General features: G+C 54.9%; 1 protein-coding gene across 4 annotated transcripts in view; it reads left to right on the plus strand.

Annotated features, from left to right (window-relative positions):
- ACSF3 (acyl-CoA synthetase family member 3) overlaps positions 1–24,065 on the plus strand; it is a 57,940-nt gene extending 33,875 nt beyond the window's left edge. For 2 of the 4 annotated variants that reach the window (XM_059903922.1, XM_059903923.1), the window contains exons 7-10: positions 12,272–12,398; positions 19,772–19,906; positions 20,350–20,461; positions 23,723–24,065. In XM_059903922.1, the coding sequence (XP_059759905.1) occupies positions 12,272–12,398; positions 19,772–19,906; positions 20,350–20,461; positions 23,723–23,897 (549 nt within the window). In that variant the 3' untranslated portion in view covers positions 23,898–24,065. Of the gene's footprint in view, positions 1–12,271; positions 12,399–13,120; positions 13,156–13,941; positions 13,987–19,771; positions 19,907–20,349; positions 20,462–23,722 lie in introns of those variants that run through there. The other 2 variants (XM_059903924.1, XM_059903926.1) reach the window with 2 other exon arrangements.
- Positions 24,066–26,022: the final 1,957 nt, after the last annotated feature.

The raw sequence follows: 26,022 nt of genomic DNA on the forward strand, positions 1-26,022 counted from the left end.
GAATCCGGTCCACTCCTGGCAGCCCAGAGCAAGGGCAGAGGGAGGCTGTGGAGGCCCGGTGCCCGACGCTCAGGGGATGCTCCCTTGTCCTGGCTACGGTCAGGGTCACCTGCCCACCCTGCAGAGCATGGCGGGGCTCCTGCTGTGGGTCCCCGTCTGTGCCTCCCAGTGTGCGGGTGCCCTGGCCGCGCTGGGTGGTCCGTGGCCGGCAGCCTGGGGGCACTCCGGTGCCCCAGCGTACGCGGCTCTGCAGCCATCGCTTCCTGCGTCTTGCACTTTGTCTGGCGGGACGTCAGGGGCTGGAAGAGCGGGCGGCCTCCCCACAATGGCCTGGTCCCGGTGAGGTGGTTCCAGCGTCACGGTGTCCTCTGCTGTCTCCCCGTGAGGCCCTGGGCATGGGGTAGGGGGCTTTGTTTGCCGCGATGTTTCTTTTTGTGTGTTCCTCTTCCCAGCTGGCAAACTCTGCAAGCACACGGTGTGGTCTCTCTCTTTTTTTAAAATTTTTAAATTTAGTGATTGAGGTGTAGTTGTCTCTATTTATTGTTTCAATTTGCTCACTTACGTAAGAGCCAAATGCCAGCCAGCAGAGACGGGTCCATTGACAGATACAGGCCACACTGCCATGTAACGCAGAGGTGACCAGGCCTTACGTGGAATCCTCTTGTCTTGCTAGGTTGCAGACAGCCACGTGGGGTGTGGGACAAGCTGGGACAGGAGGACAGCGGCAGCGAGCACCGCTTCCCTTTATCCCCTTAAAATCAGTTACCTCGTGTGGCCACGTGCAAGCTGCCGCCCCGGACAGTGGGCTGATGTGTGGGTGCCTGTGCGCCCCCCGCCCCCCGCCTCTCCCGTGCTCCCTCTCGCCACTTCCCCTGTCGCTGCCATGGACCATGGATTGCTGCGCGGACCGTGGGGGTGGGGACGGGGACAGGGGCCCTGCGGGGCCTGGGCACGCTCTGCCCTGCGATGACTGGTGGGATGCTGTCCCCACGAAGGCACTCACTTCAGGCAAGCAGCTGACCATCGTCAGCCGTGTGCTTCTGCCTCTTAGGGTGAGGTGGGTCCACTACCTCTTTTCCAAGGGCCTGGTAGGAGGTGGCAGGACCCTAAATTAGGACTTTCACACGGGAAGGCGGGTCCAGTTGGCCCCCTGACGTGCCAGGCGAGCATCTGGAGCTCTTAGCCCCGCTGTGCCTCTTGCCTGCCCCCAAATGTGCTTTTAACGTCCCTCTGGAGCCACCCCGCCTCCTCTGTTGGCTTCATCCTTCGTGTTGTGAGGACCGGCTCCTGTCCTGGGGCTGGGCAGTGGGCAGTGAGCTACACAGCCCTCCCATCAGGACGCATTGGGAGCGGGGCCCACGGCCCAAGAGGCGCCGGGCCTTTGGGGACAGGCTCTGCGGTGTGTCCGGTCCCGCCCCTGCCCTGGTCCTGCCCCCTCACCTGAGCTCCCACACCTTCCGCCAGCTCAACTCCTCCTCCTTGGAGCTTGTGTCATGGTTCCACCCGGGACTTTCCAGCAACTCCTGCCTCTGAGATGCTTTCAGATGAGGAAGCACGTGTTCTCACGCCGGCAGCTCTCGGGCACGGCCCTGGCCACCCAACGACGGAGTGGCCCACGAACGAAGAGTACATGTGTCAGGTGCCCTGGGTCAACACGTTCTTACGCACCCGAACGGGGTCCCCTGTGAGGACAGCCAGCCTTTTCACTGCAGGGTGGATGGCAGGTGTGGTCTGAAGCCATGCGGTCGCCGGGAGTCCGGGTTCTGGATGCGTGCCTCGCCCCCTGCACCCAAGCTGGGTCCCCAGAGTACGGGGATTGCCCGCCCAGTCCCATGGGCAGATAGTGTAGCTCTGAGTGCTTCTGAGGCATGGCAGCAGAAACCTGCAGCGCCCTGGCTCTGCCTGTGACCCGGTGATGTACAGGACGGATTTTAGTCGAAGGCAGCGTTTACGGTTACGCACTATTTTAGGTTGTTTGTTATTAGAACTTCGAATTGGTGGTTCGCTTTCCCCCTCCCTGAAGAAATGAAAAAATGCCTTATCTTTCTCTGGCATAAAGAAAATGGTGATGTGTCTTAGTTTCTTTATTTTAAAGATTTTTGTTTTTTGAAGTGGACCATTTTTTAAAGTCTTTATTGCATTTGTTACAATATTGCTTCTGTTTTGGTTTTTTGGCCCTGAGGCATGGGGAATCTTAGCTCCCAGACCAGGGATTGAGCCCGCACCCCCTGTATTGGAAGGTGAAGTCCTAACCACTGGACCGCCAGGGAAGTCCCATGTCTTAGTTTCTTGATACTTGCTTTCTGTAGACCAGAGACTCCCTGGCAGATCTGTACAAAAACTAGAATTGGTGGATGGGAGTGTCTTTCTGGCATTGAACCCATGATGGGTGTATAGATGAACCTAAGAACACTCTCAGATGGAGTGTTGAGTGGGATTGTGCTGAGTAGGTGAGGGGTCTTGAGGGGATTCAGTTCAAAGAGTTGGTTTCGGTTCCAGAAGACCCTGACTCTGTGCTCCGCGTGTCTGTGGCCACAGAGCCTGCATGCCAGCAGCTCCTGTGCTCGGGGGCTGGTCTGTGTGTCACGGGAAGGGGCAGAGCAGTGTCCGTGGACAGTGGCCATCCTTGTTCACCAAATCCATGTCCCGTCCGTGGGGAGGCGCGGCCCAATTTCAGAGGTGCTAAACGTGAAAAAATGCTCCGTGGAGTTCAGAAGTTAGTATCTTGCATTTCATGCAACTTGCCTGGAAGAAGACTGTGAATATCCTTTCTTACTGTATGAAATCAGAAATCTAGGACTCAGTGCTGGGGGTGGGCAGGAAGTCCTCTCTGACTGGATGAGCTCTGGTCCCTGCTTCCTGCCCACCGTACACGCCTGCTCGCATGCGGTCAGCATGCACCTGGCCGTGGGTCCAGCATGATGGAGGAATAAAGGGAGGGTCCACAGACAACAGGAGCTGGAGTGAACGCAGCACGGGGTTGGGTGATCGTGTCTGTAAATTAACACACAGTAGGTATTGTCAGGACACAAGCACACAGTGATTTGAACAGGTGATGTGCAATACCAAGAATGCCTGCCCTGAGGCAGAAGAGTGACTGTGGTAAGAGGTCTCTGTAGGGCACCCAGTGCTGGGGAGTGCTGAGGAAGGGGACACAGGGACGTGGATTTCTACGGTAGAATGGAACTCAGTTAGAACTGCCCATTTCTCCCTTCAGTTCTGTCAGGTTTTTTGCTTCGTATATTTTGATGGTTTGTCCTTAGGTGTGTGAATAAAGTCTATTTTCTCTGATATTAGTACCGCCACCCTGGTCTGTTTTGGTCGGTTGCTATTTGCAGGAATATCTTGATCCACCCTTTTACTTCCCATCCACCTGTGTCTCTGGATCTCAAGTGAGTTTCTTGTAGGCAGGCTATACAATTGACCCTTGAACAACATGGGTTTGCACAGGTCCACTTATATGTGGGGGTTTTTTTCCAGTAAACATGCACTACAGTATTACACGATCCACAGTTGGTTGAATCCATGAAAGTGGAACCACAGATACAGAGGGCTGACTATAAAGTTAGTCGCAGATTTTCAACTGTGTGGTGAGTCTCTGCCCATAATCCCCACATTGTTCAAGGGTCAGCTGTCGTTGGATCATGGGTTTTTATCCATTCCACCAATCTGTCTTTAGACTGGAGAATTTAATCCATTTCCATTTAAAGTAATTACTGATAAGGATGGACTTACTTCTGCTATTTGTGTTCTATGTGCCATATAGCTTTTTTTGGTCCCTAATTTCCCGCATTACTGTCTTCTTTTGTGTTTAGTTGATTTTTTGTAGTGAAATGTTTAAATTCCTTTCTCATTTCCTTTTGTGTATTTTCTCCAGCTAATTTCTTTGTGGTTGCCATGAGGATTACATTTATCATTCTAAAAATTTTAACACTAATTTGGATTTATACCAGCTTAACTTTAATAACATGCAAAAACTCTGCTCCTTTACAGTTCTGTCTTTACCCCTTTCAGCTGTTGATGTCACAAGATTACATCTTTATACGTTCTGTGCCCTAAAACATAAATTAATTCTTTTCAATGTATTAGTCTCCTAAATTATGTAGAAAAAAAGATTTGGAGTTACAAACCAAAGTTTGTAATACTAGTTTTTACAGTGATAATTTTTTTAATGTGTTAGTCTCCTAAATCATGTAGAAAACAATGTGTAATAGTGCATGTATTTACTTCTGTTGAGATCTTTCTTTCTCCATACAGCTTCGGTGTGCTGACTAGGTGCTTTCTTTTAACCTGCAGGACTCATTTGAGCATTTCTTGCAGGGCAGGTCTAGTGGTCACAGACTTCCTCAGCTTTTGTTTATCTGGAAATGTCTTAATTTCTTCCTCACTTCTGAAGAACATTTTTAGTGGATATCGGATTCTTTGTTAACTTTTTTTTCTTTTAGCACTTTGAATATATGGGTGCACTGCTTCTGGCTTCCAAAGTTCTGATGAGAAATCTGCTGACATAATCTTATTGAAGATCTGCGTCCGTTTTGCCCACCCTGGCTTCCACAGTCTGTGTGCAAGCTGCTCTAGGAATACATGCACAGCTGCCTGCGGGGGCAGGAGGAGTGGTAGCTGCTATGGTGCTAAGAGCTGAAAATGACCAAAATTACCCACAGTTTACCCTCCAAGCCTTCCCCTGGAAGTTGCAAGCCTTCAACAGACTCCAGGTTTCAAAAATAGTTACATCAGACAGATCTGCCAGTGCACTTGTCCGGGTGGGAGCTGGATTCCTGGTGTTTCTTGCTCTGCCCACTTCCCCTCCAGTTACTTTCTTACTGTTGGGTTTCGAGAGTTCTTTGTCGGATATGTGATTTGCCAATATTTCCTCCCAGTTTGTGGCTTGTCTTTACATTGTCTTGTATTTCATAAAGCAGAAGTTTTTAATTTTCATGAGGTCTAATTTCTCCCTTTCTCTTACTTTTATGGATCATGCTTTTGGTGTTATCTCTAACTCCAGGTTATAAAGTTTTCTCCCGAAAGTTTTATAGTTTTACAGTTTACATTTATATCTATTGTGCATTTTGGTGAATTTTTGCATTATATATGAAATTTAGTTGGAGCTTATTTTTTTCCATATCCAGTTGTTCAAATACTGTTTGCTGAAAAGACTACCCTTTCTTCTTTGCAATTTTGTCAAAAATCAATTTTACATATTTCAGCAGGTTCATATATAGATTATATATTCTCTTCCACTGATATGTGTGTCTGTTCCTTTGCAATACCACAGTCTTGACTACTGTGGCTTTATAGTAAGCCTCAGAATTGTAGTGTTACCCTACCAACTTTATTCTTGTTCAGAGTTTTTTTTTGTTTTTTTTTTTGGTTATTCTAGTTCTTTTGCTTGCTCATACCAATTTTAGAAATAGCTTGTCCGTATCTACAAAAAATCCTTTTGGGATCTTGGTCAAAGTTGCATTAAACCTATAGATCAATTTGGGAAGAATTAACATCTTTACCTTGACGACTCTTTCAATCCATGAACATGGTGCCCCCCTCCATTAACTTAGGTCTGCTTTGGGGGGGTGTGGGGGGGAGTGTATGTGTGAGATTTTCAGCATGCTGATCCTGAACATGTTCTGCTAGGTTTATACCTAAGTATTTCTTCTTTTCTCCATCTCTTTCTCCTCCTTTTCCTCTTCCTTTTCAACGATTGTAAATATAGAATTTTTTGGTTTTTTGTTTCAAATTGTTTATCACTAGTGTATAGGAATACAGTTGATTCTAGTGTATTGACTTTGTATCCTGTAGTAATCCTGGTAAATTTGTTTTTCAGTTTTAGGAGGATTTTTTTTTTTTAATTCCTTGAGATTTTCTACATACACAATTTTTTTCTGCAAATAGAACAGATTTATTTATTCTTTTCCAATCTGTATGCCTTTTATTTCTTTTTCTTGCCTAACTGCCCTGACTAGGATTTCCAGTATGATGCCAAATAGGAATAGTGAGATTGGATGTCCTTGTCCTATTTCCGATTTATGGGGAAAGTATTTGGTCTTTCACTATTAACCATGACAGTAGCTATAGGCTTTTTGTAGATTCCATTCTATTTTTGATATGCTGAGAGGTTTTTTTTAATATATAAATTTATTTATTTATTTATATTTTATTTTTGGCTGTGTTGGGTCTTCGTTGCTGTGCGGGCTTTCTCTAGTTGTGGCGAGCGGGGGCTACTCGTTGTTGCGGTGCACTGGCTTCTCATTGCGGTGGCTTCTCTTTTTGCAGAGCACGGGCTCTAGGCATGCGGGCTTCAGTAGCTGTGGCACATGGGCTCAGTAGTTGTGGCTCACGGGCAAAGAGCACAGGCTCAGTAGTTGTGGCACACTGGCTTAGTTGCTCCATCCGCGACATGTGGGATCTTCCCGGACCAGGGCTTGAACCCGTGTCCCCTACATTGGCAGGCAGATTCTTAACCACTGCGCCACAAGGGAAGTCCGAGAGTGTTTTTTATCATGAATGGATTTCGGATATTTTCAAATGTCTTTTTTGCATTGATTGGGTTTTCTTCATTAGGCTGCTGATATGGTGGGCTGCATGGATGATTTCCCTAGTGTTTCCAGGACAGACCCCACTTGGCCGTGGTGGGTCATTCTTTTTATTCAGTACTGGATTTGCTTTACTAACATTTTGTTGAGGATCTTTGCGGCTCTGTTCATGAGGGATTTTGGTCTGTAGTTTTCTTTTTTTGCAAATTCTTTCTGATTTGGGTATCAAGGTAATGTAAGCATCATAAAATTAGTTGGGAGGTGTTCCCTCCTCTTTTACTTTCTGGAAGAGATTGTATATAGTTGGTGTTATGTATTTTATAGAATTTCCACTGAAACCGTCTGGGCCTAGGGGTTTCTTCTTTTGGAAGGTTTTAACTATGAATTCAGTTTCTTTAATAGTTAAAGAACTATTCAGGTCATCTATTGCATCTTGGGTGAGTTTTGGTAGCTTGTGGTTTTTGAGAAATTGAATACTTCATGCGTATAGAGTTTTTCACAGTATTATTCCCTTACTGACCTTTTAATGTCTGCATAGTCTGAAGTGATATGCTTCCCACAACTCATGTTGATAATTTGTGTCTTCTATTTATTTTTTCTTTGTTATTCTTGCTAGAAGATTATCCATTTTTTAAATCTTTTTTCAAAGAATTCACTTTAGGATTCATTGAATTTTCTCCATTATTTTTCTCTTTTCAATTTTTTTTCTTTTTTTAATTTTTGGCCACAACCCGTGGCATGCGGGCTCTTAGCCCCCTGACCAGGGACCGAACCTGCATCCCTGCATTGGAAGGTGGAGTCTTAACCACTGGACTTCCGGGAATGTCCCTCTTTTCAGTTTTTATTGGTTTCAGTTTTTATCTTAATTGCTTCTTCTCTTCTGCTTGCTTTTGGCTTATTTTTCTCTTTTTCTAGTTTCTTAAGGTAAAACTTTAGGTTATTGATATGAGATTTTTTTCTTTTTTTCTAATATATGCATTTAATGATATGAACTTCCCTCTAAACATTGCTTGAGCTTTACCCTTGAAATTTTGATATGTTGTGTTTTAATTTCATTCAATTCAAAATATTTTCTAATTTTCTAATTTTCCTTAAGACTTCTTCTTGACTCATGGATAATTTAGAAGTGTGTTATTCAATTTTTCTGTTATTGATTTCCAGTTTAATTCCACTACTGTCAGAAAACATACTTGATATTATTTCAGTTTTTTAAAATTTGTTAAGCTGTGTTTTATGGCCCAGAATGTGGTCTATCTTGGTGACTGTTCTAGTGCACTTGAACAGAGTGTGTATTCTGCTGGTTTTGGTTGGGGTGTAAATGTCAGTTAGATGAAGAAGGTTGATGGTGGTGTTCAGGTCTCTCAAAGCCATGCTGGTTTTCTGACTACTAGTTCTAGCACCAAGTGAGGAGTGTTGAAGTCTCCAGTTATAATTATGTGTCTATTTCTCCTATCAGTTTTTTTAAAAATAAATTTATTTATTTATTTATTTATTTTTGGCTGCGTTGGGTCTTTGTTGCTGCGCACAGGCTTTTCTCTAGCTGTGGCAAGCGGGGGCTACTCTTCGTTGCGGTGCGTGGGCTTCTCATTGCAGTGGCTTCTCTTGTTGTGGAGCACAGGCTCTAGGCACGCAGGCTTCAGTAGTTGTGGCTCACAGTCTCTAGAGCGCAGGCTCAGTAGTTGTGGTGCACGGGCATAGTTGCTCCGCGGCATGTGGGATCCTCCTGGACCCCGGCTCGGACCCGTGTCCCCTGCATTGGCAGGTGGATTCTTAACCACTGTGCCACTAGGAAAGCCCTCTCCTATCAGCTTTTTGTTTCATGCATTTTGAAAATCTGTTGCTTGGTGAACACACACTTATAATTACTATGCCTTCTTGGTGAATTGACTTTTATCATCACGTAATGCTGCTGCTAACATTCTGCTGTTAAGTTTATTTAATTTGGTATTAATATAGCCACTTTCATTTCTTTGGATTGATGTTTGCATGGTATATATTGTTCCATCCCTTTGCTTCTAACCTACCATGTAACTGTATTTGAAGTGAGTTTCTTATAGACAGCACATAGTTGGATCATGTATGTTTTTTAATCTAATCTGAAGTTTGTCTTCTAATTGGCAAGTTTAGACCATGTGCGTTTAATGTGACTATTGATATGTTTGAATTTAAGCCTCTCATTTGTTATTTGCTTACTGTTCTGTCCCTTGGTTTCTCATTGCTTGGTTTCCCTCTAACTGCCCTCTTTGGGGTCAATTTTTTAGTATTCCATTTTAATTTATCTGTTGAGTTTTTGAACACATGTCTTCTAGTTTTTTAGTAGTTGTCCTAGAGACTACAAAATACATACTTCACTTTTTGAAATCTACTTAGACTCAACATTTTGACACTTCCAGAAGAACACAGAACTCCTACTACATGTACTGTCAAAGAAAAATTAATCATCACTCATGTTAAAGATGATGAGGCCGACTCAGGACCGTCACGATGGGTGTAGGAGCCACTGCAGTGGGATTTGCAGGAGGGGAGAGAGATTGAGCTCAACTTCAAATACAGCATCGGCAAGTGTGGGTTCACAGCCAAGGAGCAGGTGGAGTCATTGGATGGAAATTTGCTAAGAGGAAACATCAAGTGTCAGGGGGATTCTGGCTAAACCGACCTAACAGGATCTTTGAAAGCCAGGTGGTCAGACATCAACTGCTAGATGGTGGGGGATGAGGAACCTGGTCAGATATGAGGGTGAGCAGATATCAGGGCGGAGGGGGCCTCTCACTACACTGACTTAGCCGAGTTCTTGCTAAAACTGGATTTTTTTTTAAAGGTTTTTTTTTTTTTTTTTTGCTTGTCTTTATGGAAATGAGATTAGTGGGTTTTTTTAATATTTTATTTATTTTATTTTATTTATTTATTTTTGGGTGCGTTGCTGTGCGCGGGCTTTCTTCTAGTTGCCGCTAGTGGGGGCTCCTCTTCGTTGCAGTGTGCAGGCTTCTCATTGCTGTGTCTTCTCTTGTTGCGGAGCACGGGCTCTAGGTGCGCGGGCTTCAGTAGTTGTGGCACACGGCCTCAGTGGTTGTGGCTCGCAGGCTCTAGAGTGCAGGCTCAGTAGTTGTGGCGCATGGGCTTAGTTGCTCTGCGGCATGTGGTATCTTCCCGGACCAGGGCTTGAACCTGTGTCCCCTGCATTGGCAGGCGGATTCTTAACCACTGCAGCACCAGCAAAGTCCCCTAAAACTGGATTTTATAGTAAGTGCACAGACGGGCCTAGGGGAGGTTCAGGAGCCTCACTGCAGTCGGGTGGAGCAGAGGATCTTTGTCACCACTCTGTGGGTCACTTTGCCGTCTCCCTTTTATGTTGTTGTTCTCATATGTAACATCTACGTATTTGGTAAGCTCCATTAAACAATGTTATAATTTTTGCTTTCAATGGTCAAAATATTTTTAAAGTACTCATGAGGAAAAGAATAGTCAGTTTTATTCAACCAGATATTTACCAGTTCTGTTGCTTTTCCTTCTGATCTTCCAGGTTCATTCTGGTGTCATTTCTGTTCTGACTGAACATTCTGTAGTAATTCTTTTAGGTCAGATCTGCTGACGACAAATTCTCTTCTTTCTTCATCTAAGAATGTCCTTACTTTATCTTCATTCCTGAAGGTTATTTTCACTGGATTTGGAATTCTGGGTTGACAGTTATTTCAACACTTAAAAAAATGTTATTCCACTTTTTTCTGGCCTCCATTGTTTCTGCTGAGAAGTCAGTAGTCGTTTGAATGTGTCTAAGTTATGCTCTGCTGTCAAGATTTTTGTCTTTCTTTTTAGTTTTCAGTGATTGGATTATGATGTGTCTGGGCTTGTATTTCTTTGGGCTTGTCCTGTTTGGGGTTCATGGAGCTTCTTGAATCTGTACATTAATGTATTTCACCAAACTTGAAGAGTTTTAAGCCAAATTTTATCAAATATCTTTCTGCCCCTAGCTTCTCTTCTGGGAATCCGATAGCATGAATGTTAGCCCTTGTGGTATTGGTGTAGGCTTCTGAGACTCTGTTTATTTTTTCCAATAGTTTTTTCTCTGTTGTTCAGATTGGGTAATTTCTATTGTTCTATCTTCAAATTCTCAGATTCTTTCCTTTGTAATCTCCATTTTGCTATTGAGCCCATCCAGCAAATTTTTCTTATTTCTGTTGTGTTTTTCAGTTCTAAAATTTCCATTTGGTTCTGCTCTATGTCTTTTATTTCTCTCCTGAGACTTTATATTCCCACTTATTTGCAGTGTTTCTGCCCTTACTTGTTGGAGCACATTGATAATATGTGCTTTAACATCTTTCTTAGGCACTCCCAACATCTGTGCCATCTGGTGTTGTCCTGCACTGATGGCCTTTTTCCATAAGAGTTGGCACTTTCTTGGCTTTTCATGTGCTGAGCAATTTCGTATTGTGTCCTAGACATTTTGAATATTGTGTTATGAGACTCTGGATCTTGTTCACATCCAGTGGAGGATGTTGGTATTTTTGTTTTACTATTATCTAGTTGACTTAAGTCTGCAAGTTCCAACCTGCCATCTCGGGGGTTGGTTTCCGTGTCAGATTATTTTCAAAGCCTTTGCCTTGCCGTGCATACCTGCCCTGCAGGTGTGCCACCCCGTGGCCAGGCTGACCTTGGCAGTGGAGGAGATAAAGGATGGCAGTGGGAAAAATGGTGAAATACAAATAAAGCCTGCAGTTTAGTTGAAAACACAAACACCTCCTCTGAGCAGGCTGATGGCAGGAACTCGGCTGGGTCCAGAACATGCAGCCCGATCCCCTCGGGTGACGTCACGCCTGTGTTGAGAACCAGGGTGATGAGTCGACAGCAAGGCTTGGGAACAGAGCTGCTGTGGGGCAGGCTCTCCTCACCCTCTGCCTGCAGGGTCGGCCCCGGGGGCGTTCAGCTTGCCGTCCAGGCCTCAGACAAACAACTCAGATGATTTTACAGCACATTTCAAAGGGGCTCTGATTGTTTTTAAAAGAGGGGGATATTCTTTCCCCAGCAAAGTTTGTCCCAGGTGGGAGCTGATGAGCTGAACAGGCCTGTATGGCACTTGATCTCGTGGGTCACAGTTACTGCCACTGTCAGCCAACTCTGTGAGCGCGGAGCCAGCGAGGGTGCACCCGAGGGGCTCACTGGGCCCCGCGGCGTGTGGTGCCGCCTCGCTGTATCCTTTCCTGGCATCACAGACATCGACTCCGAGTCCTCTAACACCCAGCCCCCTTCCCGCCCTCGCCGTGCTCCCAGCAGGGGAAACGCTGAGATCCCTGCTCCTTGACCGCCTCGCTCTCCTAGGCGCCCGGCTCTCCCTCCTTCACGGGCTGCCCTGTGGGCTCCCTTCCTGCCCCGAGGCTGCCGACCCCGAGCTTGTCCAGCAGCCACGGCAGGTGTGGGCCACTGCCCTCTCCTCCCGTGTCCGCGGTCGGTCCAAGAAACACCCTGAAGACAGAGTTTCACGGGAGCGTGGCCTTTAGAGGTGGGCAGGCAGGCAAATGGGGCCCAGCAGCGAGCTCTGGGGAAGGGAGGCGGACACCCCCCGGCCGGGGCGGGCGCGGAGGTGGCGGCCGGCGTGACCGAGGTGGGCACGGAAAGCGGCATTTGCCGTCTTTCCCACTAAAGTGTCTAATTTCAGGAGAGCATGTGGGCCTCGGGAGGGGCGGGGGCAGGTGGAGACGTGCCCTGGAGGGGCGAGCTCTGACACCCACCTTTCTCTCCCGTTGCAGGTGACCCCAGGGTTTGAGGAGAAGGAGGGGGAGCTCCTGGTCAGGGGGCCCTCTGTGTTCCGGGAATACTGGGACAAGCCAGAGGAGACAAAAACCGCCTTCACCTCGGACGGCTGGTTCAAAACAGGTAGGAGGGAGGGTCCAGAGGGGACGGCAGGGCCACCCGGGTACCACCGCACCGGGACGTCCCCAGAATCCTCCCTGGCGGGCAGAGATGGGGTGGGGTACACTTTGTGCTCCCGTCTTAAAGGCTGCACCTCCCACACTGCACCCCAGCCCCACTGAGGCCTCTAGAAGGAAGGTCCTGAGGCCATGACCCTCAGGGGGCCTAGCAGCCCCCAGCCCTGTGGCCAGGCTCCCATCCTGTCCCTTGGCCCAGCAGCCCTGCACGAGGTGGTCCCTCTGCCCCTCGTGGGCCAGGACTCCCCTTCCCGAGTGACCACTGCACTCCGCCTCCGAGACCCTCCTCGGCGCGCCGCCCTCCCCGCTGCCGCCCCCTGCTTTGTAACCCCGCCCCCGTTTTCATAGAAGGAGGTTGGTTTGCACTTTGGTTTGGGCCCCTCGTTACGTTACTCCCCGCCCTGAAGTCTGCACTCTGTCGCCTGCTAGAGGAGCACGTGGAGACAGAGCCCGGGGTCTGTGCGTGGGCAGGCCGGTGCCCGCCCCCCAACCTCGGAGCCCTCTCGCCGGACACGCACCCAGGGCCCGCTCTGAGGAGCCCCACCCCTTCTGTCCCCCCCGCCCCCCTCCTCCTTGGTCCCAGCCGTCCTGTCTGTGTGGACGATTCGGCAGGTACTGGGAGTATTCACGGTTGCAGCTGCGTTGATTCACTGGTTTGTGTTCACACAGGACACACCGGAACAGCAGCTCGTGACAGCCAGAAGGTGGGGTTCTGGGGTTTCTCTTTTTCTTATTGCCTGTCTGTATTTCTAAAACTTTCGTACTGAAGATGCATTATTTCATAATAATAGTGTTAAAGCGATATTTTCCGAAAAGGAAGGCCTGTCCCCCTGTCGTCAAGTGCTGGCCTCACAATTAGAAACGCACCTCTTGGCAGGTCTTCTGTGGACCACAGAGCTGAAGAGAAAGGCAGTGGGGGGGCGGCCGTGACGGGGTACCTGGGAGTGGGAAAGGAGGTGAGCGGTGGGTGTGGCCTTGGCCTGGTAACCCCTTGGGGAACCGCTCCCGGCCGATACCACGCGCGTGTCTTCCCCAGGGGCTCAGGCAGCGCGGGTTAGTGAGGGCAGAAATCACCTCCAGTCTGCCGCCATCGTGGGCCTGAGGTCACCGGGGGACAGAGCCGGCGGCCACGTGCAGACCCCCCAGCAGCCTCAGGGTGCTGGGGCTCCGCTGGGTGGGGCTTGAGGGGGAAGGGGCACATGAGGGGTTCTCCTGGGGGACCTCGGGGCTCCCTTTCAGGCCCCCCCAGAGCAGAGGCCTGTGCCGGGAGCCCTGGCCGGCGCCAGCAGAGGGCTCTGTGGTCGGGGCCCAGGAGCCCGGGCCACCTGTCCCTGCGGCATATTCACACGCGCCCCGGCTTCCCTTTGTAAACTTCGCATTCATACGGGCCAGCCTGGTGGCAGCCAACCACTATTATTGTCCTTCAAATGCAGTATTTAAGAAATACTACTTTTGAGCTAATCTTGCTTTTTTGTGTGTCCCTCCTGTAGCCCTCCGAGTGTCCTGACTTGGAAATCTGACTTCTTTGTGGCCATCCTCTTTCATTTTTAAATTCAGCTAAAGAGCTGCAACTTTTTTTCTTTAAGAGCACAGGGGCCAAAGCCCTGTGGATTCTGCAGGTAGCAGGGCTCGCTGAGTGCCGGGCCGGCAGCGCTGCCAAGTGCAGGGCGGTCAGCGGTAAAACATTTTAGTCCCTGGTCGTGATGAATATTTCAGTTGAAAGGAATAGCATGCATTCATTATCGTAAAGAGATGTCTTTAGGAGAAAATGATTTTGAAATTCAGTTTAATTTCATTGTAATGCGCAGCAAACAGGAAGGGAGTCTGTGTGTTTAATTGGCTCTCGGGGGTGAGGCCTGGAAGCCGCGTGCCTTTGTCACAGGCCATTAGCGATACAGGCTGCATAATGAGCGCGGCAATCAGCTCACAGCTGCCGCTCCTGCGGGGAGAGCGTGATATTAAATAGAAATCAGGATGAATTAAACTTAACCCTTTCCCTGGCCAGCCCTTCCTGCCACACAGATTCTGGCCGGGGCTGGAGAGGGGCCGCACCCAGCTGGCTTCTCTTCCGTGTCTGGACGAGAGGAAAGAGGCCTCCCTCGGCCATGCCAGCCATGGCCACCCTCCCTGCCCGGCATGAAGCCTGGCTTCCATCGCCAGGGAGCTCCTTGCCAGCCCCAGGGGTCCTGGCTGCAGCTCAGGCAGGAAACCAAAGCTCTCTATCCAGAAGCACCTCCAGTGGCGACCCCGATCAGGTCCCACCTGAGCACGCCAGGCTGGGGAGAACCTTCCACACGCACGTGGGCCCAGTGCCGGCCGGGGCAGGGAGGTGGCGGTGCCAGGGCCCCCCTCTGCTCAGGGCGTCACCTTGACCCTGCGGACGGAGCTGAGGACACAGGGATGCAGGGGCTGAGCTGACCCTGCGCTACAGCCCCTCCTGCCCTCTGGACGTGGGAGAAAGCCTGTAGCTGAACACGAGGAAACAGAAACGGTACCTCTGCCTTATTCTAAAGAAGATCTCCTCACGCCGTTTACTGTTAGAAAGCGACGTAGTAAACTGCACACACCTAATGACAAATCAACGCACTTGTAGAAGAAATTTAGGTAATTGGGGAAAAGGTCCGTAAGAAAATCCACCAGAACATTAACGGGGGTATCTGGGTGCTGAGTTTACTCCCTTTTTTTTCTTCTCTAATGAGCACATGATGTTATCAGGGGAAAACATAAAAGGCTATTTACGTAAGAAAAAAAGACTCACCAGCAGGAAACAAGAGAGCCCTGCTGTGGCCGGGTGCACACGTGGCCGAGGTCTGCAGCCTCGGTGGAGCGTGGGGTCCACTGAGAAGTCGGTGAGCGCACAACGTGAGGGCCAACTGGGGCCAAGGGAGTGGGTCCCTGAGCCCAGTAGCCCCAGTAGGAAAAACGAGCCACGGCCACGGGCAGATCGAGAGGAAGTGCAATTGGCCATAAAAATACAGAAAACGTTTTACTTCCTGGTGGTGAAAGAGCAAATGTGGAAACAGTCTCCTTTCACCAAATTGGCAGAGATTCTTCCGAAGTTGACACTTGGTGCTGTGAGGCAGGTGCTTGGCACCCGCGGGCGGGTTGTGTGTCAGGAGGGCTCCTGGGAACCCGTTCAAAGGAAACGGGGTGCGGGAGGACGCGTACGATGTTTGTAAAGTGGGAAATTGGAGTCCCTTGTTCTGCGCTGGGCTTGTGGGTGCCTCGTGGTGCCTTTGCGACCACGACTCGAGTGATCCTGGCCTGAGGGAGCCCCTGCTGGCGTGCACCACACACGTGTGTGTGTGTGTGGCCGTCATGCGGGTTTGCACTGCCAAGCACAGACGCTAGCTGCTGTCTCTGTGTGATTGTCATCTGTTCCTTTGTTTTCTCTCTGCCAGTGTTTCCTCAGTAAGCTTCGTTCCCTTACAAACACAGAGGAGAAATATAAAATCTTTCCAGTTCTCGTGTGATGAAGGCCCCAGGGTGGACCCAGGCGTGAGCTCCGTCCTCTTGCCCAGCAGCTCACTCGGAGCCACGCTGAGTTCTGATGTGATTCTCCCGAAAGCAGTGCTTTTATTTTGACCAACAATAGTTAGGAATCAGGCAGCGTGTTGAAAAGAGGGGGCCCGGTGCTTCGTGTTAGGGGTGCGACAGCACGTGTAGCTGGAGGTGGTCGACCCCTTCACGTCTGCTGACCGCGTACGACCAGAGCCCTGGGCAGGGCCCCCCAGGCCCCCCAGGACGTGTGGTGTGGTCAGGCTGCCGAGTGGGCAGGCCCCCGCCGCCCTGCGGGGCTTGGGCTCTCTGTGGAGGCGCCTTGTGAGCAGGAGGCTGGTGCTGTGTCGCGGTCCTGTCTGGTGGTCGTCCCTTTGTGTGTGTTTTACCCTTTGTTCCCCAGTGGTCATCAAGAGCTGTTCCTACACGTTCTTCTGAAATGCCTGGCTTTGTTGGAGTTAAGTCTCCGAGCCACCTGGAGCGGCTTCTGTGCGGACGGTGTGTCCCCATCCTGCGCACTCCTGCTGGGCCTCTGCGCTGCCCTTTGTTTTTTGTTGTTGTTGTTGTTTGTTTTTCTGGGTTTTTTTTTTTTTGCTGCACCAGGTCTTAGTTGTGGCGTGCAGGATCTTTAGTTGCGGCATGTGGGATCTAGTTCCCCAACCAGGGATCGAACCTGGGCCCCCTGCACTGGGAGCGCAGAGTCGTAACTACCGGACTGCCAGGGAGGTCCCTATGCTGCCTTTTGGCCGCAGCGTCTGCCCCGGTCAGCCTCAGACCTCTGGGCAGAAGGTCTTTGTTTTTATCAAGGTCACACGTGTGCAGCTGGAAGACTCCAGCAGTCTGTCCGGTTTGGGAAGAAGGACGTGTGGCCCTCGTACCCCAGCCGTGCCCATCTTGGCCACCTGGAGGCTGCCAGACGCTTGTGGACACACCGTTCAGGGTTGAGCCACGTGGCAGCCGCAGTGTTTCCCGAGGCGGGAGGGCTCATCTGTTCTGGCCCCCAGTCCCCCTGGGAGACCCCCCTGTGCTTGCCACCCACGCCCGCGCACAGCTCCCACCGGCCTCCCTTCTCCTCGTCGGCCACGTTCCCCAGGAGCCTCCTGAGGCTGGGCGAGTGGGAGGGGAGCTCTGGCGAGCTCGTGTCTGCCAGTGTCTTCTTCCTGGCTGGGCCGGGTACGGGAGTCTGGGCTAGATATTGTCTTTACTGGTGTCAGGCTTCCACACGTGCTGCCGGCTGCAGCTGCGTTATTCCTGGTGCATCGTGACCTTTCCCCTCTTGAGGTCCTAGAGAATCTTCCCTTTGCCCTGGGAGCCCTGAAATCGACAGGCCACGCACCCTGGGGGCTCTGGAGACCACGTCTTGTAATTCCGGGGGTTGATGGCTGATTTTCTCCCGTCTGATGCCCAGCAGGGGTCCGGGGGCCGAGAGCAGGAAGAGGGGCTGGGGAGGCCCAGCCACCGCTGCTCAGGGCCCGTGGGCTCCCGTGTCGCCGTCCACCCTCCTCCGTCCCCAGAGAAGGACCGGCGGCCGTGCGCTGAGGGCCGGTGCTCCTGCTCCTCGCTCGGCCCACCCTGCCACCTCCTGCAGGGCGCCTGGCAACCCGGCCGTAACCCGTCTCACACAGCCTCCCTCCAGCCCGCGGGGTCTGTCCGCTTGCTTTCCAGCTGCCAGTTTCTCACCATCATGCCCTCTCCTTTGAAAACAACAGTTGCTGTTGATTTTATTTCGAGAGGGAGAGAACCAAGGTGTGTGTTCAGGCGAGGCTTCCGCTCTGGGAAGTTGTGTCTTCGTTTTCCTTCTAGTGTCTTCCTTGGCCTTCTGCACAGCCACGTGCGAGGGGCACAGACCCGCTGGGACCTCCTGCCTCCGTCTTCACGGGGCTTCTCCTGGGTCTTCTGTGTCTCGAATATCCCTCTGCCCCCCTCTTACGAGGACGTGTGTGATCACACTGAGGCCACTGGGTGGTCCAGGGTGGTGTTGACATCTGTCGGCACACCCTGCCTGACGGTGGTCCCGGGAAGCAGCAGGGCTCTCCCGTGGGGCCTTTCCTCACTCGGCACACAGACCCCCAGACATCCCCCTGGGACGATGTCCGTGTGTCCTCAGCACCGTCCCTACCACTGCGGTGCCTGGCTTTTCTCAGAGGAGACCCTAATTCTCACTGCTCTTCATCAGGCTGGATGAGGGTCAGTGTAAGAGCTGGTGACGGGAGACAGTGCAAGGAAGCCGCCGTAACTGTGAGCTGGTGCGCGGGCAGTGGGCACCTGGAGATGCCACAGAAGTGACGTCTGAGCAGAGGGACAGAGAAGGGTGTCGGGCAGATGGAGAACCAGATGCTGCAGATGGGGTGGCGGTTGTGAGCACCCCTGGGGTGAGGGGCGTGGCTGGGGGGCCTGCCATAGGGCGTGTGGGTACAGCCGTGGCGAGCTCTCACCCTGACTTAAGTTGGTGTCACACAGAGCAAAGAGGGTGCAGGCGACATGGCCAGAGGCCCCGAAGCCACGTTGGCCTTGGTATGGGCAATGGGGGTGTCCCTGGCAGGACCAGGGCAGGGCAGTGACCCCCACCCCCAACACTGCTGCGTCTCTGGCCAGCGGAGGCCTGGCTGGGCCATTGGGTGCATTTAAGGGGCTGGTGTCCAGTGGTTGGGAAGCCGTCGGGAGACCCAATGGCTGTCCACTGCGGAGGGGACATGGCCGGAGCCAGGGCTGCACAGCAGGAATGGGAGAGGGACCCCGGTGGGCCTCATGGGATGGGGGCAGACCGCGTCCTGTCCCTGCGGCCCGCCTGTTACTCCACGCCTGCATCCCTTCCCGCCAGCCGGCCACCTGCCCCATCACTCTGTCTGGGGACCAGAGTGCCTCTCGTTCCTTCTGCTTCCCGTCAGGCAGGAGGCCCCACACCTGCAGGCCCAGCTCCTGCTGCGTCACAGCCCACCGCAGCCAGCCGGGCACTGCCATCCGTCTTGTTTAATAGGCTGGGGCGCCCCGCGTGGCAGGTCGCCAGGAGCGCGAGCTGACGGATGGGCCCCCTGCGTTGGACGGTGTGATGTATCATGAAATGCTGATGATTTATTCCAGCTAATCACCCGTGTGCAGCGTGGGGTGTGTGAGAGCAGACGGTGAAGCACCAACGCAGCTCTCAGTGCGCGGTGGGCGTCCCCACGTGCACAGGCTCACATGTCCGTGCACACGTGTGTGTGTACGCTCACACTCAGCCCCACCCCCCCCGACCGCAATGCCCTGTCTGGCGTGTGGCCCCGGCCTTCACTGACCTCGTCCCCCCCCCCCAGGTCTCTAGCGCCTCCTGAGGTGGGACCGCATGGGTCCTTAGCTGGGCAGGGCTCCTGCCAGGACCACGTCCAGGAGAAGTGGGTGGGGAAGCCCCGGCGCTGAGCATGGCTGGTGGGGGGGTCCCTCCCGGGGGGGGTCCCCTCCCTCCTGCCAGATTCCCATGTGACACTGCGTATGGCCCGGAGCCCCATTGGGAAAGGGCCTGCTGTGGCCCTGCTGTGGCCAGGACCCCAGGGAGGCCCTGATGCTCTTGTTTCCTGCCTCCGTGGTCCTGGGCTGTTTCACGGGGGTCCTGCCCGTCCCTGTGGGACGCCGCCACCTGCCTAGGGGCAGGGCCACGGAGGCGTCTGGCGTCGGCATCACGCGAGGTCCCAGCTGTCCGCCTGGTGCTTGCTGCCTTGTCCCAGAGAGGTGCTGACGCTCCCAGACGCGGGGCCCACACGTGCCGGGGAGGGTGGCGCTCACATGCGTGTGCAGCGCCGACTGCGGCCGAGCCAGGTGCCTCCCACTGACCCGAGCCTCTCCCAGGTGACACGGCCGTGTTCAAGGACGGCAGCTACTGGATCCGCGGCCGCACGTCCGTGGACATCATCAAGAGCGGCGGCTACAAGGTCAGCGCCCTGGAGGTGGAGCGGCTCCTGCTGGCCCATCCCAGCATCACAGGTGAGCGGCTGGGTGCCCGGACCCTGACCTTTGGCTGACACAGCTGCACTCGGCCACCCGGGCTGTCTCGGGACCGGTCCAGATGTGTCTTCCTGTGTGTGTGTTGTTGACAAAACGGGGACCAGGTACCCAGTGGGGGGCACACCATCAGGGCCTGCCCTCCCATCCCCTCCCCGCCCCCCCCCCCACAGTCGGCCTGCTCCCCCGCCCGCCGCGTGGGTCCAGGCTGGCCAGGTGCAGGCCGTGACCCCGTGCGCAGGAGTGGTGGTGTCCTGGGCCGTCCTGGCCCCTCAGAGACTCCGTATCCCCTGTCTCTGGCCGCTAGGCGGGCTTCTCTGGGGGCGGCGGGCCCCAGGCGTTTCCCGCTCGTGCCCGCTGCCCTGCAACCTGCGGTGCTCGTCCTCCGGTGTTTCTGAGGTCCCCACCTTCTCCTTTCTCCACAGACGTGGCTGTGATCGGAGTTCCAGACGTGACGTGGGGCCAGCGGGTCACCGCAGTGGTGACCCTTCAAGAGGGACACTCGCTGTCCCACAGGGAGCTCAAAGAGTGGGCCAGGTGAGGGCCGGGCGGGGGGGCGGGGTCTCAGGCTGGGGCCTGAGGGCCAGGTGATGTGGTCCTGTGGGAGCTGCGCCTCCCGCACCACACACACACACACACACTCATACGCGCGCGCAAAGGGCCCCAGGGAAGCTGTGTCGTGACGATGGGAGCAGATGTAGTACCCCGACCCCTGACTCAGGTGTAAACTTGCGAGGCTGGGTCAGAGGTGGACGGGGTCCCGTGGTGAGCGAGTGCGTCCCCCCCTGGGTGTAGGAGGAACCTTGTCAAGGAAGGTCCGTTCCCAGGAGCTGAGCTCAGAGCCATCCCGACGGGACCCCGGGGCGTGGGCTGAGCGGGCTCGGGGCGGGGGCGCTGCTGGGCCCGAAGCACATGCTGAGCGCGGGGCATCACACGGGCCCCTGGGTGCTCGCTGCTGGCCCCAGGCCAGAGCTCAGAAAGGAGCTGTTAGTTACATCCCCAAGGCCTTTATTTTAGATCCAAGAGGTCCCTCCTTCTGCCCCTCTCTCCCCACACCCCTTGCCCAACTTGCCTCCTTCTCCTCTGCACTGAAGATATTTGTGGCTCATCCAACGTGATTTCACAAACAGGAGGAATCCTTGTTTATCAGGGCAGCACAGCTGGGCGATTAGATTCCCCTGGATTTGCAAAATCACAGTTGGAGCTTTGCAATTTCACAAAGGCACGAAGAAGATTCTAGTTGGCTTTGCCGCTTTGGTTAAACAGTTGCTTTGTTAAAAGAAAGAACCTGCCATCCTTTGCTGAGAGCAGGTTTCCTGGCCCTCAAACCTGCTCCTTCACGCCCAGGGCTCCCGTCGTCCCTTCACCGCAGGGGCCTGAGACCCCGGCTGGGGCGGCGCTGTGCTGTGTGCTGAGGCTTTGGGTCCCTGGGGAGATGCTCCCAGCAGGGCGGGCCTGGGGCAGGTGGTCAGCCTGCAGTCCCCACGCGGCCAGTTCCCTGGGCTGTGTCCTCCCACGGGGCGGTCACTGGACAGTGACCCCGCGGCTGCCCACCCCCTGGAGGGAGGGCAGGGGCCTTCCTTTCAGAGCGCAGGGCCGGCGCCGCCCCCGCATGGGGGGGAATGGGGGAGGGGCCTCACTCCGAGCTTACCAGACGTTGGCTCAGTGAAGCTGCTCTTTCTTTCTGTGTCCTGTTCGTTGCCATATGGGGGTCTTTTTTAAAGGTTTTTTGTTTTTTTTTTTAAATAATGTCTTCCCTTTCGCTGCCATTTTTTTCATTTCTGAAGATTCTTGAATCTTACAAGACCCCCAAACAAAGGTCTGTCCTACGCCCTCCCGCAGACCCTGCGCTGTACTCCTAGCGGAGTTGCGGGAGGCTGGCACCCCCGCCCCAGCTCAGGCACCGTGACACTTGGAGGGGCTGGCGTGGCCTCTGGGCTCGGTGGCAGCACCACGTTCCTGGTCTGGGACGTGGCCCGCCCACCAAACTCTCCAGTTGCAGTGGCCCACGTGGGGCTTACTCCCCGGGGAGAATTCAGAAATCCGGTGTCCGGATGGAGCAGGCGCTGCCGTCCAATCAGACCGTGGAGGGGAGACACTGCTGGCCCCCCGGGCCACCTCCCTTCCCCACGGGGCTGAGCGGTGGAGCTGAGGCCACCGCTGTCCCCAGGGCTTTTCCCATGGGGAAGCTGGCTTTGTAACAAACCACTCAGCCCTGCTGTGTTCCTGCCCAGGGCCTCAGTTTGCCTGGGAGCTGCTCTGACAGTTTCCTGTGAGACCAGTTGCTAAGCCGACGCCCCTCGCAGGAGAACAGGGTTTGTTCTCAGAATCCGCGGGTCTGCAGGCTTTAGAGCGCGTCCCTCCGCGTCTGCAGCTTCTGCTGCTTCGTGGTGGCCGTGAGTTAGGCGTCCAGCTGTGTGTCCTGCCTTTGCTGTGACCCCACCCCGCCTGTGCGCTGTCGTCCTACCTTTTACTTTTGTGTTCGTTACAAGCCCCACGCTACGTTCTTGAACACTTTTTGTTCAAACGGTTATCTCTTAAGGAGGATTCACTAATAAGGAAGATGACACGTATCCTGTGCCTGGCACTCTCCCCCCAGGGCGGCCCCTCCCACCACAGACCCTCAAGTGTGGGGAGTGGGTCAGCTGCTGGGGACCCCTAGCTCCTGTGTCTGAAGCCTTTAATTTCATCTTCATCCTTGAAAGAGACCTTCTCCGGGTTTGGGATTCTAGACAGACGGGGTTTCCTTTTCCTTCGTGCTCCACTCCCGCCTCACCTACTCTTCACGCAGGGCCCTGCATCCTTACAGCTGCCCCTTGACCCGCTCCACGCTGGTGGGTGGAGAGAAGGTGGGTGCCGCCTGGGAGGTGGTGCTGTGCAGCGGGGGGCGGGGAGCGGGTGTCCCTGGTGGAGCCTCCACGTGACCTTTGGCCCGGAGCAGGCGATTTGCGCCAGAGCTGCCCCGAGGTAACAGCGTTTCTCGCCATCTGTGGGCAGATGGACGTAGGCACCAGCTACTGAGGCCAAGGGGTGGGGTTTCTCTGCCCAGCCTCGCTGGCCCCTTGCTGCACACGTCCTGAGTGGCCAAGGCTGTCCCTACTCCTGCGGGCCCCGAGCAGACTTCGCGGTGCCTCTGTCCGGAGCCCCACTGCCCGATGCCCCGCCGTCTGTGTCACTGGCAGCAGCCACAGAGCGTGGAGCCTTTGTGGGCCAGGAGGCCACGGTGGGTGGCCCCTCTCCCCACCGCCCCGGGCAGCATCCCGTGCACCTGCTGGTTCCCTATTGAGGGGCCCCGTGTGCGGCCCGCGAGCCAGGAGCAGGCAGCTCTGCTCAGGAGGCACCTAGGCGCGGTGTCCAGAGCTGCCTGGGGCTGGGCCCACCACGTGGCCGTTCACAGGAGGGAGCATTGTCTAACGGTGCTCCTCCTGGGGGTGCGGGCTGCAGGCCAGCTGCTGGACCCAGACGGCCACTCCCACTGCTTGGGCACCAGGCTCTGGGGTGGGAGGGGTGGCTCCAGCCGGCGTGTGTGGTCATGGCACCCAGGGGTCTGTGAGGTGCCCACCCACCTCCCCCAGCCATCCGGCCAGGGCTGCAGTGAATGGACCGCGAGGTAGGACCAGTTCTTTCCAGCTCAGGGGCTCCGGGGCGGGGTCTCGGGCGGCCTGGCCCTGGGTGAGGCTCACCCTCTCCCCCAGTGGGCAGAGGGGCGTCTCCATGCCCAGGACCAGGCCCCGACCTGCTGCGGAGGTGCCACCCGCGCCCGCGGCTCCTGCACTCAGGCCTGGCCTGTCTCTGCAGCGGTTTCCTGGCCCCGTACGCGGTGCCCTCGGAGCTCCTGCTGGTGGAGGAGATCCCGCGGAACCAGATGGGGAAGGTCAACAAGCAAGACCTTGTCAGGCAGCTCTACCCGCGCGACTGGGGTGCCCCCGAGACCGGGCGCCAGCTCACTGGCTTCCCGCCTGGCCACACCTGACCGGAAGGAAACCGCCTCGTGCCCTCTGCCCCGGCCTCGTGGCCACGGCACACCGCACAGCTCCGTGTGCTCTGCAGTCCCCGCCCCCCCCAGGTCCCTGCGGGTCTGGAGGTGTCACGGGGGAAGCAGGTCTCCCTGGAAACTCAATAAAGGCTCCACAGAGAAGCAGACGCCTGTCCTGCACTCCTTCCCAGGGCCTGCGCGGTCCCCGCCCACGGCACCGGGAGGGCCCTGTCTGCACGCCATGTGCATGGTGCGCAGGGCGGGGGTCTCTGGTGGACTCGGACGATGGTCCTGGGCGTCCAGGGGAAGGCGTTTCCCACCACACGAGCGCCTTGCTGGGGTGTCCGGCACCCGTGGCCCTGGCAGAGGCTCTTTAGGCCTTCAGGGCCAGGGACGCAGCTCATGTGACCAGAGGGTGGGGGGCAGAATGCCTGACCCTCGGCCCCCAGAGGGGACCTCCTGGACCAGGGGTTGGCACACTCTGGGACGGGCCAGGGGGCCAGTATTGGGCTCTGGGGCCAGTGTTCCTTGTCGAGGCCGCAGCCCAGGTCCCACGGACCTCATACAGAGTCCAAAGTGCTCAGTAGCCAGAGGCCGACCACGAAAGGCCCCGCAGCTGCTCTCCTTGACCCCCATCCCCTCCCCTGTGCTGCTCCCTCCACGACACCCCCTGCTCCCTTTGGTCTTTGGATGTCTCCCTCTCCTTCCCAGACCCCCCACCTGCCCCTGCTGCCCGGCCCCAGGTTCCCTGCCCTCCCCGGCCAAGGGCAGAGGTGCCCTTGGAGGCCCAAGTGTCGTGGGGAGGATGGGCAGGAGCCGGGACAGAGCCGAGGGCCTGGTGGGCAGCGCGTGGGGGCCAGGGCTGCTCCCCCACCCTGTGCGCGTGGCCTGTGACTCCGCGAGGCCAGCCCCGGGCACGGCGTTTGCTCGGAGGAACGTCCACCCCAGCGCCCTCCTGCCCGAGCCCTGGACACGCGCTGGTCACCCGCCTGTGCAGCAGGCCAGCCTTCCGGCCTCGGCGCTGGCCCGCAGCCCAGTACTCTCAGGGCAGCACTGGACACTCTGGCTCCTGCTGTCCTCGTGTCCTGGGACCTGGGGACCACGAGCTCCTGGGAAGAATCAGCTCCCACGTCCCCAGAGCTTTACTTCACCCCACTGGTTTGACTCTGTGTCTGTCTTAATACTGAAAATTTGATTCCTGAAAACGTTCACGTCATCATCTGCTTTCTGCTATCGTCTGTACAAAATACTTTCCGAAAAATAAATAATAGTCATCTTGGACCAAGAACAAGACCAGGCTGGGACGCTGACAGGCTCTTAGACCATGTCCCTCGGGACGCAGAACGTGGCCTGGCCCCTGCCCGCCCCATCGCGTCGCCGCCCTCGGGCCAGGTTCATCCTCCGCTGCAACTCACGGTCGGTCCAACCCAGCCTGGCAGGGGCCCTGGTCTGGCCCTGGAGACAGGCACAGCCCCCCCTGCTAAGTCAGCATGACTGAAGGTCCCGAGGCTTTGGGAAAGTTCCCTTGGCTGGAAATGCCTCAGCCTGGCGGCTCCGTGTTGCCCTGCGCTCAACTCCCAAACCAAAGCCGAGGGCGGGCACCCTGGGCTCTGTCAAACCCGTAGTGCTTGGATCTCGCTTGGAGGGGCTCCTGGGCACAGCGGGAGTGGATTTGTTGAGAGGCAGCGGGAAGATAAGGGCGCCTGGCAGGGTCTGCTCCTCGGACGCCGCTCCCTCGGGGGCAGGGGGAAGGCCCGCGGTGGAGGGTCCGCACCTGCCACGTCCCTCCCTCCGGACATAAACCTGCGGGGCGTTCAGGGCCTCTGCTGCCGTCTGCCTGCATTTATTCACCAGAGCTCAGCGTCCACGTGGGATGCGCAGAGGGCCCGCTGAGGAGAGACCCCGGGGGACGGGCGGGCTTGAAACGGCCACGGAAATGTCAGGGCTGACACCGCGACACCTCAAGGCCCACGCGCCCTCTGCGCCCACCCCCGCGCCCCGCCCCCCTGTTCTGTGACGTGAGGCTGCTGCCCCCTCAGGGCTCCGACCGAGGACGGAGGCCTGAGCTCCCCGTGGGAGCCAAGGTGGGCAGCTGCCCGCCGGACCCGGTGCTGTGAGGGGG

Source organism: Balaenoptera ricei, chromosome 19 (assembly GCF_028023285.1).
Source record: "Balaenoptera ricei isolate mBalRic1 chromosome 19, mBalRic1.hap2, whole genome shotgun sequence".
Taxonomy (NCBI): Eukaryota; Metazoa; Chordata; class Mammalia; order Artiodactyla; family Balaenopteridae; genus Balaenoptera; species Balaenoptera ricei.